The sequence below is a fragment of the Lingula anatina genome, chromosome 1, assembly GCF_051362555.1.
Source record: "Lingula anatina isolate TDL-2025a chromosome 1, LinAna3.0, whole genome shotgun sequence".
NCBI classification, from domain to species: domain Eukaryota; kingdom Metazoa; phylum Brachiopoda; class Lingulata; order Lingulida; family Lingulidae; genus Lingula; species Lingula anatina.
Genome location: NC_141767.1, coordinates 3,201,485 through 3,222,001, shown reverse-complemented (window position 1 = coordinate 3,222,001; position 20,517 = coordinate 3,201,485). Strand labels below are relative to the sequence as shown.

Below are 20,517 nucleotides of genomic sequence, written 5' to 3'. Positions count from 1 at the left end.
TGTGCGTTTCTCCCAAATGCACTTAAATGCATTACTGGCCTCTGCCAAATAATAAATAAATAAATAAATAAATAAATAAATAAATAAAAACAATAAAATTAGAAAATGAAAAGCCAGCAACATGTTTATTTAGAGGAAACCAGGAAACTTCGCTCTTTACATTTGGGCAAGTAATAATCTCGCATTTAATTAAGTGATCTAAGAGCGACATCAAAAGAAATCGTTTGACAAATTGGACTATTATTGTGAATATGTTAGTTCCTTTTTAGACAAATAAAACTAAGACGTTACTTTTGTTCAAGTTCTCTAGCACGTTTGAAAAATTTGCCCGTCCTTAAAAATTAAGTAAATTTTAAGTTCTGAATCACCTCGGTTCCTGCCTCTCCTAATAAACAGAGATGAACCCATAGCAGGTTCTGAAAGTCCTGCTAGCTGTACTTCAGAATACCTACTGCGAAGTTTAAAATTTTCGTTACTTTTTTTCCCAATATCCTGGTCGTAAGATCTTTAAAACAAAACATGAATCTCTGTTATGCAGTTTTTTGTTTTCTTTATTCACTTTCTCTTATTTTCTTAAAAAATGATTCAACTTCTTAGACCAAACGATGTTAGGAAGACTGTGACCCGATGTGTTTATCATACAGGTTATACTATAGGCACATTTGCACTTTTACCTATCAATGGAAAATGAAAGCTCACTTTTTTAGCATGACAAATTCAGCATTAAAAAGGTCTAAAACAGTGCCTTAAAAAACGTACTTATCAAGTCATAATAAACAAACGTCAACAAAACTGATTTATTAATGCCTTTCAATGACAATCTGATATTTCAAAATCAATATCACTGAAATGCCAATATCTCACAAATGTTTTACACAACCTCTGTGATGAGCTCAACACAAACTATTTGCAGAAAAGCTTTCAGGACTAGAGCTGAATACAAAACATGTCAAATCAATCCCGTGGAACTGGCATGAAAATATCACATTAATACTATGGTCCTGAAGCACAGTAATAATACAGTTTTGAAAAATACCGAGTATCACAGCAGGTAAAGCAAACGTGTTTATCATCAATGAAAAAAGCCTATTTCTAACAAGTAAACTGTTACCCTTATAACAATATTGTAAACTAGCCACATTTTAAATTAACACCACTGATATTACTGTTTTTGCAGTCAGACTGCAGGCTTGCTAATGACTAGTGAATTCAACTTTGGACAAGTAAAAAATTCATTTTTAAGTCAGATCAACTGCCTATAGATTTCATCTTTGGACTGCCACATTTTGAAATGGACAGGAATTTTTTAAGGTATGCTAGTTGCAGAGACTAGTGGAATAAGAAGTTGTAGGTTGTACATGACATACACTTAATATCTATGTTCTTAACTCTCAGTATACAACAAATTACGCTATGAAATGGCATGAAAGACAAAATCACAACACCTTTGAACCTCTGAGACCAGCAGATGAACCTATTTGACACTGAATTTTCTGGCATAAATATGACCAAAGTGCATAAAGAAAAACAAATTTCCTGAGAGATCTCAGTTGTGCACACTTTCTAATATTCTTTCCATGACAGTGGAAGAGCTGCGCCACAATTACCCAAGAAAAATGTCGTCTGACTCCATCTCTTCACAAGAGAGCTGAAAGACTATTTCTGATGATTAAATCTGTGGGGACACTGTTAAGTGTTACAACCCCAATAAATAAGATAAATGTGTCAAAGAGATGTTATAACTAGAGGATCAGAGAGGCGATACCGCCTCCGAATATTGTACCACCAGCTGGAGCAAGCGCATTTGTATAGACCCCCACATACACAAAATAAGGGACACAGCCACCAGTCTTTTGCTTGACAAGCTGTAAAAATGCAATCAATAAGAATTTTCAAAATATGCAAAAAAATATATATAACTTAAAATGGTACAATCAAAGTTAAGTTCATCAAAAGGTAGGTCAAAGGTCAATTTCACAGTAAGATTGCCAGTATATGACTTCCTATTCAAGTTCAATAGTAACAATGGACCTATCTCTGCCAGGTTAGGAGTTAAAAGAGAAAGAAATTAGCAGAGTTCAGTTCATGGTGAAAAGTAGGTCAAAGGTCAATTTTAAGGTCACATTTAGATTGCTAGTATATGACTTCCTATTCAACTTCAATAGTAACTTTGGACCTATCTCTGCCAGTTTGGGAGATAAAAGGGAAGCAAAATTTGCAAAGTTCAGTTCATGGTGAAAAGTAGGTCAAAGGACAATTTCAAGGTCACGTTAAGATTGCCAGTATATGACTTCCTATTAAAGTTCAATAGTAACTATGGACCTATCTCTGCCAGTTTTGGAGATAAAAGGGAAGCAAAATTTGCAAAGATCAGTTCATGGTGAAAAGTAGGTCATAGGTCAATTTCAAGGTCACATTTAGATTGCCAGTGTATGACTTCCTATCAATGTTCAATAGTAACTATGGACCTATCTCTGCCAGATTTGGAGATAAAAGGGCAGCAAAATTTGCAAAGTTCAGTTCATGGTGAAAAGTAGGTCAAAGGTCAATTTCAAGGTCACATTTGGATTGCCAGTATATGACTACCTATTCAAGTTTAATAGTAACCATGGACCTATCTCTGCCAGTTTTGGAGATAAAAGGGCAGCAAAATTTGCAAAGGTTAGTTCATGGTGAAAAGTAGGTCAGGGGTCAATTTCAAGGTCACATTTAGATTGCCAGTATATGACTTCCCATTCAAGTTCAATAGTAACTATGGACCTATCTCTGCCAGTTTTGGAGATAAAAGGGAAAAAAAATTTGCAAAGGTTAGTTCATGGTGAAAAGAAGGTCAAAGGTCAATTTCAAGGTCACATTTAGATTGCCAGTATATGACTTCCCATTCAACTTCAATAGTAACTATGGACCTATCTCTGCCAGTTTTGGAGATAAAAGGGACGCAAAATGTACAAAGTTCAGTTCATGGTGAAAAGTAGGTCAAAGGTCAATTTTAAGGTCACATGTAGATTGCCAGTATATGACTTCCTATTCAAGTTCAATAGTAGCTATAGACCTATCTCTGCCAGTTTTGGAGATAAAAGGGAAACAAAATTTGCAAAGTTCAGTTCATGGTGAAAAGTAGGTCAAAGGTCAATTTTAAGGTCACATTCAGATTGCCAGTATATGACTTCCTATTCAAGTTCAATAGTAACTATGGACCTATCTCTGCCAGTTTTGGAGATAAAAGGGATGCAAAATTTACAAAGTTCAGTTCATGGTGAAAAGTAGGTCAAAGGTCAATTTTAAGGTCACATTTAGATTGCCAGTATATGACTTCCTTTTCAACTTCAATAGTAACTATGGACCTATCTCTGCCAGTTTTGGAGATATAAGGGACTAAATGGTATAATTTTGGAGTTACCATAATGTGCCATAAATTTCCTACAGAAAAAAATTAAGATAAAGAAAAGGTCATTTTGGTCAAAATTCTTGAAATGGGAGGTGCTTTGAAGTTCCAGATGTTCAAATTTGATGAAATAATGTCATTTTTGACCACAAGTTGTCTGCTTTGCCAAGCCCGCACATTTTGCTTTCACCACCAGTATATGACTTTTTGATAAAGCGTAACTCGAAAACCGTATGGAATACAAAAAAACGGAGACTACCTCCAGTGTTGGGCTTTACATGCTCTACAAAATGCAAAAAAGAATGGGTGTCTAGCATTAACGGTTCCCGAATTAGAGACAATTTTCAGTTTTGATATCTTATGGCCGCTACTCCCGTGAAAATGCACCGATTGACCCCAAATTCACGGAGATGAAAGATGACCTGAAGGGTAACACTTTCCATTAATATTATTAGTTAAGTCTGTGTGGTGTCTGAATAAGAGCGCAAAAAAATTTTTTTTCGGCAAAAATTGTTTTTTTGAAAATTTTGGCCCGTTTGACCTTGAAATAAAGGTCAAAGGTCAAATCCAAGGGCATATTTGAAATCTACACATATGACTTTTGGAAAGCTGTCTGTAGAAATTTTTCCCATAATTCCTTCCGTAGGGGAGATAATTAGCATTTAATTTTGCCATTTTTGGACAAGGGTGCATTGCAATGAGTGCCACACCTAGACCCCAATACCGACAAAGCCCAAATTTTACGTGGAACGAGTTGAGATTATAGGTGACCTAAATCCAAGAGATGGGTATGGAGGCCCTTACCGTCTAGGAGGAGAAGCGGTAACGGTGACTTGGCGGCGGAGCCGCAGGAGCCGGCGGAGCCGGCGGAACATACGGGTCGGGACTAAAACCATGAGTACCGCCAGCGCCTACGCTGGTGGTACAATTAGCAGAGTTCAGTTCATGGTGAAAAGTAGATCAAAGGTCAATTTTAAGGTCACATTTAGATTGCCAGTATATGACTTCCTATTCAACTTCAATAGTGACTATGGACCTATCTCTGCTAGTTTTGGAGATAAAAGGGAAGCAAAATTTCCAAAGTTCAGTTCATGGTGAAAAGTAGGTCAAAGGTCAATTTCAAGGTCACATTTAGATTGCCAGTATATGACTTCATATTCAAGTTCAATAGAAACTATGGACCTATCTCTGCCAGTTTTGGAGATAAAAGGGAGGCAAAATTTGCAAAGTTCAGTTCATGGTGAAAAGTAGGTCAAAGGTCAATTTTAAGGTCACATTTAGATTGCCAGTATATGACTTCCTATTCAACTTCAATAGTAACTATGGACCTATCTCTGCCAGTTTTGGAGATAAAAGGGTAGCAAAATTTGCAAAGTTCAATTTATGGTGAAAAGTAGGTCAAAGGTCAATTTCAAGGTCACAGTAAGATTGCCAGTATATGACTTCCTATTCAACTTCAATAGTAACTATGGACCTATCTCTGCCAGTTTTGGAGACATAAGGGACTAAATGTTATAATTTCGGAGTTACCTTAATGTGCCATAAATTTCCTACAGAAAAAATTAATTAAAATAAAGAAAAGGTCATTTTGGTAAAAATTCTTGAAATGGGAGGTGCCCTGAAGTTCCAGAAGTTCAAATTTGATGAAATAATGTCATTTTTGACCACAAGTTGTCTGCTTTGCCAAGCCTTATGTTTTATTTTTCCAGAGTTCAAAATTTATTATCCATTACCGTACTGCACATTTTGCTTTCAACACCAATATGTACTTTTTGATACAGCGTAACTCGAAAACCGTATGGAATACAAAAAAACGGAGACCACTTTCAGTGTTGGGCTTTACATGCTCTACAAAATGCAAGAAAGAATGGGTCTCTAGCATTAACGGTTCCCGAATTAGAGACAGTTTTCAGTTTCGGTATCTTATGGCCGCTACACCCGTGAAAATGCACCGATTGACCCCAAATTCACACAGATGAAAGATGACCTGAAGGGTAACATTTTCCAATAATATTATTGGTTAAGTCTGTGTGGTGTCTGAATAACAGCGCAAATAATTTTTTTTTCGTAAAAAAATTCATTTTTTTGAAAATTTTTGCCCGTTTGACCTTGAAATAAAGGTCAAAGGTCAAATCCAAGGGCATATTTGAAATCTACACATATGACTTTTGGAAAGCCGTCTGTAGAAATTTTTCCCATAATTCCTTCCGTAGGGTAGATAATTAGCATTTAATTTTGCCATTTTTGGACAAGGGTGCATTGCAATGAGTGCCACACCTAGACCCCAATACCGACAAAGCCCAAATTTTACGTGGAACGAGTTGAGATTATAGGTGACCTAAATCCAAGAGATGGGTATGGGGGCCCTTACCGTCTAGGAGGAGAAGCGGTAACGGTAACATGGCGGCGGAGCCGGCGGGGCCGCAGGAGCCGGCGGAGCCGGCGGAACGGACCGGACGGGACTAAAACCATGTGTACCGCCAGCGCTAACGCTGGTGGTACAAATATTCTCCATCCTATGTCCACCATACAAAGGTCTGTATACTGTGGGGTGGTAAAGTGATGGTCATGGTCCCCACTGCGCTGTCCTTCACTACTACTGTCACATCTTGGTTTTGTCTGCAATAAGATTATATTTATATCAGCCATATCTGAAAGATTATAAATTTGAAATATCCGAATTAAGAGGAAAACTGACATACATTTTTTTTCCTGATGTAGCATCCAGATCATTCAAAAGCATAGAACCTAGATAAAATTTTCATTTAGGCATGATCTTTGCTGACCAAAAGGGTGGTTCCTTCACCCCCCCCCCCCCCAACCGGCCCTTGGCTTCTGGCCTGTCTTACCTGTTGCTAGTGACCAGTACAGTTGATTTATCAGGAGCTGTGAAAGCCACTGCCAGTATGGACTTGTCAGAAGATGTCAGGTCTATTCGCACAGAATCTGGAGGAACAAACTTGCTGCAAACAGAAACACATCAACTATATTTTGCTGCCTTCCCTAAATGAAATATTTTTGTTTGTATGCAAATCTAAAACGTCATTTAGTGTTTGTTTTAACGCTATAAAGAGAAGCAGATACTGTCACAACTGTGCCCAAAATTTTACTTCCACCACTACTGTAACAGTTATCTTTGTTCTTCTACATTTTTAAATAAAAACTTCACCATCTTACCTAAAATGTCCCATTACATAAAACATGGGTTGCTTATAGAACTCATCACGTTCAGCATTGACTATAATTGGACTGTCCACAAAGTTTTTCACCCAGTTAGGGCCTCCCTGCATGTTCAGAGCTAGGTTCCAGTCTGTCCAGCCACTGGCCCAGTTGGAGATATCCTGGAGATGTGGAGGTTCACAATTTTAGAGTGCAAATAGACAGAATATCACTCAGATAACATGACAACTATGAAGTCTAGCTATAATGTAAGAGAGTCACCTAAATGGATTCCCAATGTTCAACACTGCCAATTAACTACAAGTAATTAGAATGAAGAGCAGAAAGCGCAATTTGGATTACTTGTGAAAGGGGGTAAACCCATGTAGTGTATTTACATGTTTGGACCTGTCACAGTGAGCCTGTCCAGCTAAAAGAACTGTTGGATGTGAAAAGCATCAGACAGAAATAATATACAGAGAAAGAGGGGGGTGGAAGGGGGGGTGGGGGCAGAGTGAGAATGATTTGTAGAGTAATGATGCAAGGACCAGTCAAAGACGAGAGAGAGAGAGAGAGAGAGAGAGAGGAGGGAGCTAGAGTGCGAGGTATATGGTGGGTGCACTGTGCCTACCTCTATGATATCCCTGCTGTAACTCTCTGCCCTATCCCAGCTCCCTAGTACCACCTTGGTCTGCCAGGGCATGGAGCCAGCACAGGCTTCTGTGGCCAGGATAAACTTGTCTGGAAACAGGTTGTGGGTGTCTGTGAGCAGTGATGCAGGCACCAACCATTCTGTGTCCAGGTACCAATGAACACCTATACCTGACACATACTTGGCTGCCACTGGGTCTGACAGGACCTGGAAGGACAGAAATTAGTGATTGTCTTGCATGGATGCCAGTTTTCAAGAAAAACAAAGCATGAAATTCCTTTCAAATTTTGTCAAAAGTGCCAATGCGCCATTCCACTTATCACTTATCTCCCTTCTTAATATCCTCTCTCCTCCATAAAAATTTATGCTCCTTTTATATCTATCAGATGACTTAAGTTAAAATGAGGTGCAAATATTTTCCTTAGTTATGAAAAAATGGCATTGATGTTCAAGATGTAATATATTGGAGAGTTAAGATACTATGGAATGGTTTAAATGTGAATTTTATCTGTTTGCCAGGCTATTCTCGTAAACCATCTTGAAATTCACAATTAATACACAGGTCTCTCTATTTTGTTGAATTTGTGCACAAAAGTAACCAACATTTATTTTGTTCCACGAAAATATGAACCAAATCATTATGATATCATACTGTCTTTGCCCAGAGAGGCAGCCAGATCCTGTTGTCATCCAGAATCATCAGTTTCACGCTGCCAAAGCCAGCTGCCTGCAGGGCTGGGCCTAGGTCTGTTTTGATGAAGTCCCTCTGGAGGTCTGCAGTCCAGCCCATGGCTTGGAAAGGGAAGTCGATGATTTCACCATCTGATGGCTCGTTTTGAGCAGTAATACCCCACATAGTAATGTTCTGCTTTTGGTATTCTTGAATGAACCTGTTGATTAGAAAAATAAATGGTTTCCTATTGAGTTTATTTTCACACCAGCACTAATAAATAAGCTATTTAATACAAGAATTAAACTAATAAAATAATATGCAGACATTAACAACTGAAATAAATCATCGAATTTTCATTCGTCTTCTTGTCTGACCTCCAATCAGTGCTAAAAATTATATCAGGATCTAACCTGACAAAATACTGGGCCCAAGTTTTGAAGTATTTCCCCCCTGGCTGCCCCATCAAGCTGCCCCGTCCTTTCATGTTCTTGTTGGTTTTCATCCAAGATGGCGCACTCCAAGGACTCCCAAAAAACTTCATCTTGCGGTGGTTCATGGCTTGAGCTTGTTGTATCAGTGGTATCTGAATATTTTAAAATGCACATAAATCATATTAACTTTATAATTCATATCAACTTTAAACCAAATAAAACTAGAGGATCAGAGAGGCGATACCGCCTCCGGATATTGTACCACCAGCTGGAGTAAGCGCATTCGTATGGACCCCCCCCCCCCTCCTAAAAGGGACACCATCACCAGTCTTGTGTTTGAGAAGCTCTATAAGATGCAATCAACAAGAGTTCTCAAAATATGCAAAAAAATATAACTAAAAATGGTACAATCAAGCAGATTTTCGAATTGACTTGCATTTTCCTACCCTTGATCACTACTGTATTCTCTAGACAAAAGGCCTATTGGTTTTCCTTGAAATGTGTTGTCAATGGTGCATATATGCTGACAAAAGAGAAAACCTTGGGGAAACAATGGGCACATCTCTGCTAGTTTTAAAGATATTAGAGGCAAGAAAATATGCAAAGCTCAGTTCATGGTGAAAAAGTAGGTCAAAGGTCAATTTCAATATCATAGTATATGAATTTCTATTCAAGTTCAATAGCAACCATGGACATTTCTTTGCCAATTTTGCAGATTCAAAGGCCAGAAAACATGCAAAAAGCAGTTCATCATAAAAAGTAGGTCAAAGGTCAATTTCAAGGTCACAGATTGCTAGTGTATTACTTCCTATTCAAGTTCAATAGTAAGTATGGACCTATCTCTGTCAGTTTTGGAGATAAAGGTGAACGAAAATTTGCAAAGTTCAGTTCATAGTAAAAGGAAGGTCAAAGGTCAATTTAAAGGTCACAGTAAATTGCCAGTATATGACTTCCTATTTAAGTTCAATAGTAACTATGGATATATCACAGCCAGTTTTGGAGATAAAAGGGAAAGAAAATCTGCAAAGTTCAATTCATGATGAAAAGTAGGTCAAAGGTCAATTTCAAGGTCACACTTAGATTGCCAGTATATGACTTCCTATTCAAGTTCAATAGTAACTATGGACCTATCTCTGCCAGTTTTGGAGATAAAAGGGAATGAAAATTTGCAAAGTTCAGTACATGGTGAAAAGTAGGTCAAAGGTCAATTTTAAGGTCACAATAAAATGTCTCTAATGACTTTCTAATCTAATTCAATAGTAACTATGGGCGAATCTTTGCCAGTTTTGGAGATAAAAGAGAACAAAAATTTGCAAAGTTCAGTTCATGATAAAAAGTAGGTCAAAGGTCAACGTCAAGGTCAGAGTAAATTGCCTCTAATGACTTCCTATTCAAGTTCAATTGTAACTATGGACCTATCTCTGCCAGTTTTGGAGATTAAACGGAACAAAAATTTGCAAAGTTCAGTTCATGGTGAAAAGTAGGTCAAAGGTCAATTTCAAGGTCACATCTAGATTCCAAGTAAATGACTTCCTACGGTAATATGCCAAACAATTCGACCAAGATTAATTAATTAATTTCATGGAAATGTCAGTTTGGTCGAATTGATTAAAATACAGCAAATGGAAACCTTTGATATTGTCGGATTGTTAGGGGCATCTGCCAAAACGTCCATCTTTCCGGAAGTATTGCATTTTACCGGAAGTGTTACGCAAGAAAAGCCGCAATTTTCGCCTAACACGTGTTTCAGGCTTGTTTTATCCTCCTTTTAAAATCTTATTTTGCTGTGTACAATATGTGCTAACATTACTTAACATTAAAAAAGATGACAATTATAATTTCTAATTATATATTTCCCTCACCTACGATCATTTTCATGATGCGCTTCACGAGTGGGACGAGTATTTCCCCAGAGACAGGTGTTGTAAACAAAGGCCGGTCACTTATATTTGAAACCGGTAGCTTTAGTAGACTTAAACTAGTTATCTGATCTACGTACGCCTTATTTGAATTTTGATATGACAACTGAAATCAACCGAACTGAAATTTTTTACCAGTCTGAGATCAGTTGTTTTCAACCCACAAGGCTTGCTCAGCGTCGAGGCGTAGACGTACTTCCGAAGAAAATTCAATCACCCGTATCAAAGAATACCAACTGGTACTCAAACGGAATTCAGTGTAACTTCAATTTACCTATAAGTATTTTATTTAAAAAGCATGTCATATTAAAACATATTAATGTAAGCGGGATAATAACGACAACTGGGGTTTTCAGATAAGTTTATTCTTGGTAATCGAAATAAGAATTAAAATAAGACTAAAATTAAGGCTTCCAGAGAATCCTGTGCTTTCATAAAAGAATAAACCCGCTTACGGCACATCAAAGTCAAACATCAAACAGAACAAAAACTCCACATCAAAAACGCCGAGCGCGTCACGGCCTCCACGAGCGTGCTGCGTCGTGTGCGGCCGATGACGTGGCTCACGACGTTCTGCGTCGTCAGTGGCGACGACGACATTGCATCAAAAATGTACAAGACAAAGAACACTGAAACAGGGTACAGTCTCCCCTGGAAAAAAATATTAGACGACCACGTCTAATGAAAGTTTTGGTTTAATACGGAACGCGGCTCATTAAACGGATTCGAATGAAAACCTGCACGGCGCCGAGTTGTGCGTCGTACAGATTGTGAGGGGGGTTCTACTTCATCTGTATGAGCCGAGTGTTCCGAGTCGGAACTAGTTTCACACCGCATTTCCATTTGAACGTCAAAACCCAGTTCATTGTCACTGTCAGATTCAGAAGAACTAGAAACAGTTCCATGTTCATTATCATTGTCTGATTCCGAAGAAATCGAAATATCTCCTCTTCTTTGGTTGACTGCATTTCTTCGCGATTTGCGATTTTCAATAGCTTTTGTTACAGTCTTTGGTACACAGAGTTTCAAGTCCTTGCGATTAACACAGGAGGTTTTTCGCCCGACCATAGCAACCACCATGTAGGTATTGTCTTTCCTTTCTTTAATAATATAGACTTCAGGTGACCATGCATCCCCAATCTTATTTCTGCCCTGAATGCGGTTGCGGAGATGCACGTGATCCCCGACTTGCAGCACGCTCTCTTCTGCACTTCTATCATAAACCCTTTTCCTCTTTTCAATGTCAGCTTCTAGTTGCTTGGTGGTCTTTCTATAAGCCTCCTTAAGTCTCTCTCTATGACGACATATCCATTCTGTCCTGTTGTCTGGAACTGCAGTTGAAGTATCGAGCATTAAATCAATGGGCAGCTTCGGTACTCGACCAAAGATCAAATAAAATGGACTAAATCCAGTGGCTGAATGTGGAGTGACATTGTAAGCATACACTAGTTCAGGCAAGAAGTCCGGCCACTTGGTCTTCTGAGCTGGTGTTAATGTACGTAAGAGATCATGCATTGTACGATTGAATCTCTCGCACTGTCCATTCCCTCTCGGGTGGTATGGTGTTGTGCGGGATTTATCAATTCCATAAATTTTGTACAACTCACTCACTATCTTGGCATCGAATGATTTTCCTTGATCTGAGTGAATTCTTTGAGGCACTCCATAATGTAGGAACCATTCCCGCACAAGGGCTTTCGCAACTGTCTGAGCTGTCTGGTTCTTCGTAGGTACGGCAATTGTAAATTTGCTGTATACGTCAGTCATGACTAGAACATTTTCAATTCCGTTTCCGGCTGGTTCCAAAACTGTGAAATCAATGGCGACGATTTCCATTGGCTCATGAGCTATGATGCTTTGCATAGGTGTACGAATATTTCGTGATGGCATTTTGGCCAGATTACACCTTTCACAGTTTGATATCCAGTCCTTAACATCGGCAGACATATTAGGCCAATAGTATCGTGATCGGATCAATTTTTCTGTACGTTCAGCCCCCTGATGCCCCATTCGATCATGTAGAGCATTCAATACTGTTTCCTTCAGATTTTCTGGCAGCAAGAGTTGATTTATCTCTTCACCATTGCCTGGATCTCTGCATTTTCTGTATAGGATTCCGTCTTGGTCATGAAATCGCTCCATCTGTCTTAAAAGTCTCTTCACATCTGGGACTTCTTTTCGCCTCTCCCTTGCTGACGGACTGTTACCTGTCTGAAGGAAATAGCGTAATCTGTTTATCACGGGATCAGCTCTCTGTTTCTGTTGAATGTCGATGCTTCCTCCATTTGGTGTGACTGGCACAAGTGATTCAAATACGTGATTTACACTGGCGTCGGTGGTACATAATGTCGCTTTCAGTAGCTTCTGGCGAATCTCTGCAGGTATTGTAGTGACCTGTAGTATTTCTGCAATGTCATCTTCATCAAGTACAGTGACGTCATCAACTGGAGGTCTTCGACTTAACCCATCGGCCGATCCATTCAATTTACCTGGTCGGTACTGGATTGTAAAATTAAATCTGGCCAATTCTGCCTGCCAGCGATGTTCTGTAGCACTTAGCTTAGCAGATGACTGCACATAACACAGAGGATTGTTGTCTGTTAATACCAGGAATGGAGCAGCTAGCAGGAAATCTCGGAACTTTTCTGTTATGGCCCACTTTAGAGCGAGAAGTTCTAACTTCATTGAACTGTAAAATTTCTTCTCAGCACCGCGAAGTCCACGACTAGCATAAGCAATCACAACTCTTTTTCCTTCCTGTTCCTGGAATAAAACGGCACCTAAACCAGACTGACTCGCATCAGTCTCTAAAACAAATGGTTTCGAAAAGTCGGCAAATCCCAATACAGGAGCAGAGATCAAATCACTCTTTAGTGTGTCGAATGCGTTCTGATGGTCGGCGCCCCACACGAATGGCACACGTGGTTTCTCCAGCTTACGACCAAACTTCCTTTTCTTCCCCTTGTTTGGATCTTGGTTCACCAAACTGAACAAGGGTGCGGCTTTCTGAGAAAAATGACGAATGTACCGTCGGTGGTATCCAGCTGTGCCTAAAAATGCTCGTAGTTCCGCAGCATTCTGGGGTACTGGCCAATCTGACACTACTTTTACTTTGTCTGGATCTGGTGAAATCCCTTGTTCTGAAATGATTTGCCCTAAGTACGTCACCGACTTCTTAAATAAATGGCACTTACTCGGCTCGATTTTCAACCCATGTTTTCCCAGGCGCTGAAAAACCATTTCAAGTCGCTGAAAGTGCTCTTCAATTGTGGACGAGAAAACGATAATATCATCTAAGAAAACAATCATCTTTTCATTCATTTCGTCACGGAAGATGAGTTGCATCAACCGCTGAAATGTCGCGGGCGAGTTACAAAGCCCATACGGCATTTTAACATATTCATACAGTCCCATTGGGGTCGTGAAAGCTGTCTTATGCTGGTCAGGCTCTGCTACCTCAACTTGATTATAGGCTGCCTTCAAATCAATTGTTGAAAAGTACTTAGCTCCACTCATGTGATCAAACGTTTCTTCCACGCGTGGAAGAGGGTAAGCATCTTTTCTGGTCTTGGAATTCAGCTTCCGGTAATCTACACACATTCGAATCTTCCCATTCTTTTTCCTGCATACAACTATGGGACTGGCATACTCAGACGTACTAGGTCGTATCACTCCCTTCTTGACTAGATCGTGTATATGTTCTTTCACTTCCTGGAAATGCGGCGGCGGTATACGTCGGTAAGGGCATTTTACAGGAGCGTCATCCGATGTGTGAATAGGATGAGTTATTGTATGAGTGAGACCCACGTCTTCGTCACAGAAAGCAAACACATGTTTGTTACGACTTAATACTTCAGTGAGTCGTTTGGAATCACAAGTGGAAATGTCTCCCACGGCTATGTCTTTCAACCAATCTAGACTCTCAGGGGGTGCTTGGCTGGTTGCGTACTGCGCTGTACACACTGATGCTGTGGATTTATTAGGGTGTAGGCTAACCTGTATACAGTCACCACAGTCCTTCAATTCAACTTGATGAGTTGTATCCACAATATCAGCCGCAGAAACTCTTCCCAGTGGAGAGCGAGGTCGAAGCCAAACTTCATTTTCCGTCGGGTTAAACACTTCCACGTCAAAATGTCCACTTTCGGATACGACTAGCCCTGGGTTCAAAAGCAACCCACCACACACTGGATTATCGAGGGCTTCAGTGATCAACATCCCTGGATAACGTGGTCCATATGCAGAAACAATGCGCGTGGACCAGGCTGGAATATTCACCATATCCTGGCCAGCAACTTTAAAAACATGCCCATCAACACAAGAAAATGAAGATGACTCTTGGGGGGAAACCTTTTTAAGCAATTCTTGGATATCTGGGAGGTGACGGAGGACATTCATACCCAGGATACCTGCAATGTGTGATTTCATGGGAGAGGATGCACCCTTATTTACTAGGATGCCACAATTTTCTACAGTTTTACCCAAAACAGTGGTGTGTGTAATAAAATAACCTAAATATGGAATCTCCAATCCATTCGCTGCAGTTAATCTCAGCCAGGTTGAGGCATCTGCAAGGTCACTAAACTGAGACTTAAGATTTTCTTCAAACCACCATTCCTCGAGGATCGTAACCTGACTGCCGAGATCCAGAAATAATTCTGTTTCAACTCCGGAAATACTGCAACGTATGGTTGGACATTTTCCCATTAATGAGGCTTTAATCATTTCTTCCATTTTCTTTGCCCCGTCTGCTTGCCTCGCGTCAGCAGGGCCTTTTAGTTTCCCTCGTCCCTTGAGTAATTATCAGCTGTTCTATGAACTTCGCTGAAAGTGGATGTCGTCTGCGGCGTACCCTGGCCCGTCATATCCTTCCGACGCTTACGGCAGTCACGCTGAATGTGTCCCATCTTCTTGCAATAGTGACAACGGTAGTTGGTGTATGGCGCTGACTTACTGTCTGAGATCGCACTGTACTGTACTGTACCGTGTGGTGGTTGGAACCGGTGTTGTCGGGGCTGTTGTTGATCTCTCATCCATGAAATCATTTCTTGTTGCGTTGTAGATATTTCTTCTAATCTTGTTGCCAAGCTGTCAATACGCTTTTCTAACTCACCTTGGTCACTTTGAAGGGATTGGACATGGGCAGACTGTGATGTCGGCTTTCCATCCCTCTCCATCTTAATGGCTTCCTCTCTGAGCTCACTGAAGGAAATTCTGGGGTTGCATCTGAAGATTCTTTTTACCTCTCTTTTTACTTGAGTATCATAGAGATTTTCACTAAAAACTTCACAAACAATGTTGTTTTTACTTTCTGAATCTTCCAATTTTGTAGTTAATTCTAGTAACTTACGCGAAAATTCTCTGATACTCTCTCTTGGGGTCTGAAAACGATCATACAACTCACGTTTTATCTGCACTGGGGTTCTGGTGTCTCCGAACGCCGACTTGAGGATGTTGAAAATTTTATCAGCAGAGTTCTTTTCATCGTCAGAAATCAGTCTAACTTCTTCTCTGGCTATACCCTCCAAATGACTAGTCAGAAATTTTGTGCGCTCAGGGTCCGGAATGCTTGGTAAAAGGCTCTGGGCATCTTCTATCCATGTCGAGAGTTCATGGGCGGATCCTCCATACTTTCTCAGTTTACGAACGGGAGGCGCAGTCACAGTCACATTGATCAGTTGGGTGTCCCTTATTTTACTCAGTTCCTCTTCGAGTTGGCGCAATTTCTCTTCCATCTCTGGAAGCCTTATTACCCCACTTCTGGTACCAAATGTAAGCGGGATAATAACGACAACTGGGGTTTTCAGATAAGTTTATTCTTGGTAATCGAAATAAGAATTAAAATAAGACTAAAATTAAGGCTTCCAGAGAATCCTGTGCTTTCATAAAAGAATAAACCCGCTTACGGCACATCAAAGTCAAACATCAAACAGAACAAAAACTCCACATCAAAAACGCCGAGCGCGTCACGGCCTCCACGAGCGTGCTGCGTCGTGTGCGGCCGATGACGTGGCTCACGACGTTCTGCGTCGTCAGTGGCGACGACGACATTGCATCAAAAATGTACAAGACAAAGAACACTGAAACAGGGTACATTGAGAAAAGGCAAAATACGGAGCCTACCTGTGCCTATAGACATACAGTAGGCCTATCTTGCTGGCACTCTTCCGATTTTCTTAATTATATACTCTCGCTGTGCACAAACCACGGTGCATATTGAAAACCCCACTGATACAACCCGAACGTAAAATAAGCATTTAATTGCCATAATTTTCACAAAACAAGTGCATTTATAATTTGATGCGAGAATCATTGAGCACATGCAGAAATGAGACTGGTCTTATCTGGTCTGGTCTAGCATAGCGCAAACCACGTGTTAATGAAGACGGTCCCATTTTGGGGGAGGGGGGTCACAGGAATGGAGTTCTTCGTGGATTAAGATAAATATCATCAACATTTCATGCATCTGGGGAAATAAAAAGTGACTCACAGGTAACGTAAATATCCAGTGGAACTCTCTATGAAGCTCTCATGGAGTTAAGGAAGACGTCATTTTTATTGTTGACAAATCAGTTATCCATGTAGGTGAACAGCTACACGTGTTCGTCAGATTTTGACAGCGCGTGGTATTTGGCGCCAAGAAGTCTGGGCGGTCGAGCCCGCTGATCTTTCGGTCGATTGTAGTAAATGTAAGATCTTGCGGTGTTGACTTCAAGAACGTTTCCCCATCTGCATATATATTTCAATCAAACTTGAAAATAAATTGCTTATTCTTCCCAAAGTTTTTATTGCTAGCAAACGCTATATATGGTCTATATGAAGGTGTTTACGACGTATTCTACCCACTGTCGATATTTGGTTTCATCAAGAATGGACCTTTTTTAACCCCCCCCCCCCTTCCGCCGGTTACGGGCGTGATGAATCAGTCAGCGAGGGCAAGTCTGCTTAATTAGCACAAATTGTATGTCTATAACACTATTTTGTCATCGGGGACAAAGAAAATGACAGGTAAGTCATGCTTCCAGATTAGATCTTCAATTAATAGTTTCTTCCTCATTGGCGAGAGCTATTGAAAGGACAACAATTGACAAAGGGCCCGGCATGCAGCATCTATATGACTGGCTTGAAAATTTACCGAGTCTTGCCGACGATGTGGTCGAACAATCGGAACAAGAAAAAAATTCTGCCGCATGATTTTGACGTATGGACTAAATGTTTGAGCCCAGAAAAATTAATTTTATAATATAATTTTTTTGGTCGGATTGACTGGGCCGGTCGAAATGCTTGGCACATTACCGTATTCAACTTAAATAATAACTATTGACCACCTCTGCCAGTTTTGGAGATATAAGGGACTAAATGTTACAATTCCGAGTTACAATAATGTGCCACCACAAAGTACTTTTTAATACAGCATAACACGAAAACCCTTTGAAATACAAAAAAAACGGAGACCACTCTCAGTGTTGGGCTTTACATGCTCTATAAAATGCAAAAAAGAACGGGTCGCTAGCATTAACCGTTCCCGAATTAGAGACAGTTTTCAGTTTCGGTATCTTATGGCCGCTACTCCCGAGAAAATGCACCGATTGACCCCAAATTCATGGAGATGAAAGATGACCCAAAGGGTAACACTTTCCAATATAATTATTGGTTAAGTCTGTGTAGTGTCTGAATAACAGTGCAAATAATATTTTTTTTCGTAAAAAATTTCATTTTTTTGAAAATTTTGGCCCGTTTGACCTTGAAATAAAGGTCAAAGGTCAAATCCAAGGGCATATTTGAAATCTACACATATGACTTTTGGAAAGCCGTCTGTAGAAATTTTTCCCATAATTCCTTCCGTAGGGTAGATAATTGGCATTGAATTTTCAAAAATTTTGACAAGGGTGCATTGCAACGAGCGTCACGCCCAGGTCAATGCACCGACTGAGACAAAAAAACCTGGGGGTTCAAGTTGAGGTTATATGTGACCTAAATCCAAGAGATGGGGACAGGGGTCCTTGTGGTCTAGGAGGAGAAGCGGTAACGGTGACTTGTATCCGGCGCCAGTACGCGGAGCCGGCGGAGCTTACGGAGCCGGCGGAGCTGGACGAGACGGGTCGGGACTAAAACCATGAGTACCGCCAGCGTACACGCTGGTGGTACTAATGACTTTGGAGGTAAAAGACGACATGACCTTTTAACTTTAGGATTGTTCCAAATCTGAGGGGAACTCTTGCAATCAAATAATCTGGATGACATGCCTCCTTGAGCAGCTACCATTAGGGGGTGATTCACATGCATGTGTGTTTAGTCGCACTCAAAATGAAGTGAAAAAGCTCCCAGAGTTCCAGAGTTAAGAGTCCCTACAGAGTTGGATCGATCCATGTAGATCGAAAGTTTCATTGGGAATGTGCCCTAAGTGTTCAGACCTCAACTTTTGGGGAACTGACCTTGAACTTGGTGTCCTCTTTGGCCAAGCTGAAGTTGCTGAGACTGAAGTCCATGGGAGTGTCATCATAAGAGTATGGATGTGTAGAGAAATCACAGCTTGCCATTGGAATCCTACCAATACTGTACTCAAGTCCTGTAAACAATACAAAACATGGATACACAGAATACAGTTTTACTGAAAACAAAATGAAAATAAAACCAACATCATTTTTTCAGCAATCAATTCAGATAAAGGTACTGAATTATCTATGACAACTGATATAAATCTTTCAAATTGATAACTATGATAAACTTATTCACATTACAAAGTCATATATCTGTACACAGATAAAAAATGTGCAAGTAAGCACGTGTTGGGCTACATACAATCATGACAGTGTTTATATTTGATTATGATGTGTAACTCAATGATACCTTAAACAATATGGCGTTATACAATATGACAATGATATGTTACTCAACTTTTAAAATATGTAAAATGGTCATTGACAATCAAAGGGTAAAAGCAACCCAATTTAAGTCTGCATTATATATATTAAAATCATAACTGGAAACAAATATTACCCTCAGGTGAAAAGTATGACTTCATTAGATTCATCCTTGTTTTGACAGAAACATTGAAAATATTTATGCCTGCAGCATCAGTGAAGGCCCCTCCAAACCCATTCATTGTCTGGTATGTCTTGCTTCTGTTGATTGTCAAAACCACAGAGCTTGCTGGAAAAATCAAATGTATTCACCAATATATATCAATCATTAAAATAATTAAATTAATTTCACACAATTTGTCTTATTCTGTAATGAAAAAAATCTAAATTGTGATAGTCAATATTATTTCATTATACATACTTTGCATAAAAAACACGCACACGCACACATGCACGCACACATGCACGCACACACACACACACACACACACACATCAGAATTAAAAGTACATTTCATTGCATCCACCTTTTTTTCCCTTTAATTATAATCCAACTACCAGAGCTAAGCTTATTTGGCATATCAGTCACATAAGCTCATGTAAATATTTAATTTTTGCTTTTCAATTTCCTTATCAATGCCAATACAAAAATAAAACCTACCACTATTGACCTCAAGCTTTCCCTTTGTAAACTGTCCAGTTGTTTTGGCAAACCTTGCCCCGGCCTTACTGGACTGGTAGACCACATAGTGGCCAGCGGTCAGTGAGGTCAGGGGGTCTACTGTGTCACAGTAAGAGGCATTGCACACACACACTACGGAGCCATGGCTAAAGTCACGCCTGGCACAGGGAATAGCACCTGGAGAAGAGGGGGAAGTTACTTGCCTTAAAGCAATGAATTACAGTGCTCAGTAATACCAGTAGATATACCATTGTTAATTTACTGTCACATAAAAATTTGACAAAAAAGGTGACATAGGACAATTATTGGCAAAATTGCTACATTTTGATCAAAGAGTAAAAAGTACTTTACTGCATGGACCCCTCCCACCTCCACTAGTGGCCTGTACTACTACTAGAAGCAGAATTTAAAATGTGAATATTTTAATAACCTCTTGAAATATCGCCAATAAACCAAAATTTATGTCCTATGATCTGTACTAATAACTTACGTAAGGTTAGTACCCGGCTTAGATTTGAACTACACATACACTACATGTACTGTACTAACAAAATAAAATAAGATGTACTTACCTAACGTGCCCCAGCAAAACAAAGATATAATCCCTGTTAACACAATCACAGACCAATTTATCACAGTGGAAAAATGCACTACACAGCAATTATTCCTCCTGGGCGTCATTTTCGTTCAATACAGTGTCCAACAATCTCACTGAAAGGGACTCACATTGTGGAAGTGTGATGCTAGGTGGCC

General features: G+C 39.8%; 2 protein-coding genes across 2 annotated transcripts; both read right to left on the bottom strand.

Moving 5' to 3' along the window:
• Nucleotides 1-783: 783 nt before the first annotated feature.
• Nucleotides 784-20,502, bottom strand: LOC106159240 (lysosomal acid glucosylceramidase-like). Its single transcript, XM_086999354.1, has 11 exons — nucleotides 20,337-20,502; nucleotides 19,744-19,941; nucleotides 19,220-19,372; nucleotides 18,655-18,788; nucleotides 8,280-8,452; nucleotides 7,849-8,086; nucleotides 7,176-7,403; nucleotides 6,563-6,726; nucleotides 6,235-6,348; nucleotides 5,890-6,004; nucleotides 784-1,742 (listed from the first exon to the last, which is right to left on the bottom strand). The coding sequence occupies exons 1-10, from the start codon at nucleotides 20,443-20,445 to the stop codon at nucleotides 5,902-5,904; spliced, it is 1,614 nt and encodes a 537-aa protein (XP_086855480.1). The 5' UTR covers nucleotides 20,446-20,502; the 3' UTR covers nucleotides 784-1,742; nucleotides 5,890-5,901.
• On the bottom strand, nucleotides 14,995-16,309 carry LOC147763844 (uncharacterized). Its single transcript, XM_086999355.1, has one exon. It carries the CDS (start codon nucleotides 15,952-15,954, stop codon nucleotides 14,995-14,997), a length of 960 nt encoding a protein of 319 aa, XP_086855481.1. The 5' UTR covers nucleotides 15,955-16,309.
• Nucleotides 20,503-20,517: the final 15 nt, after the last annotated feature.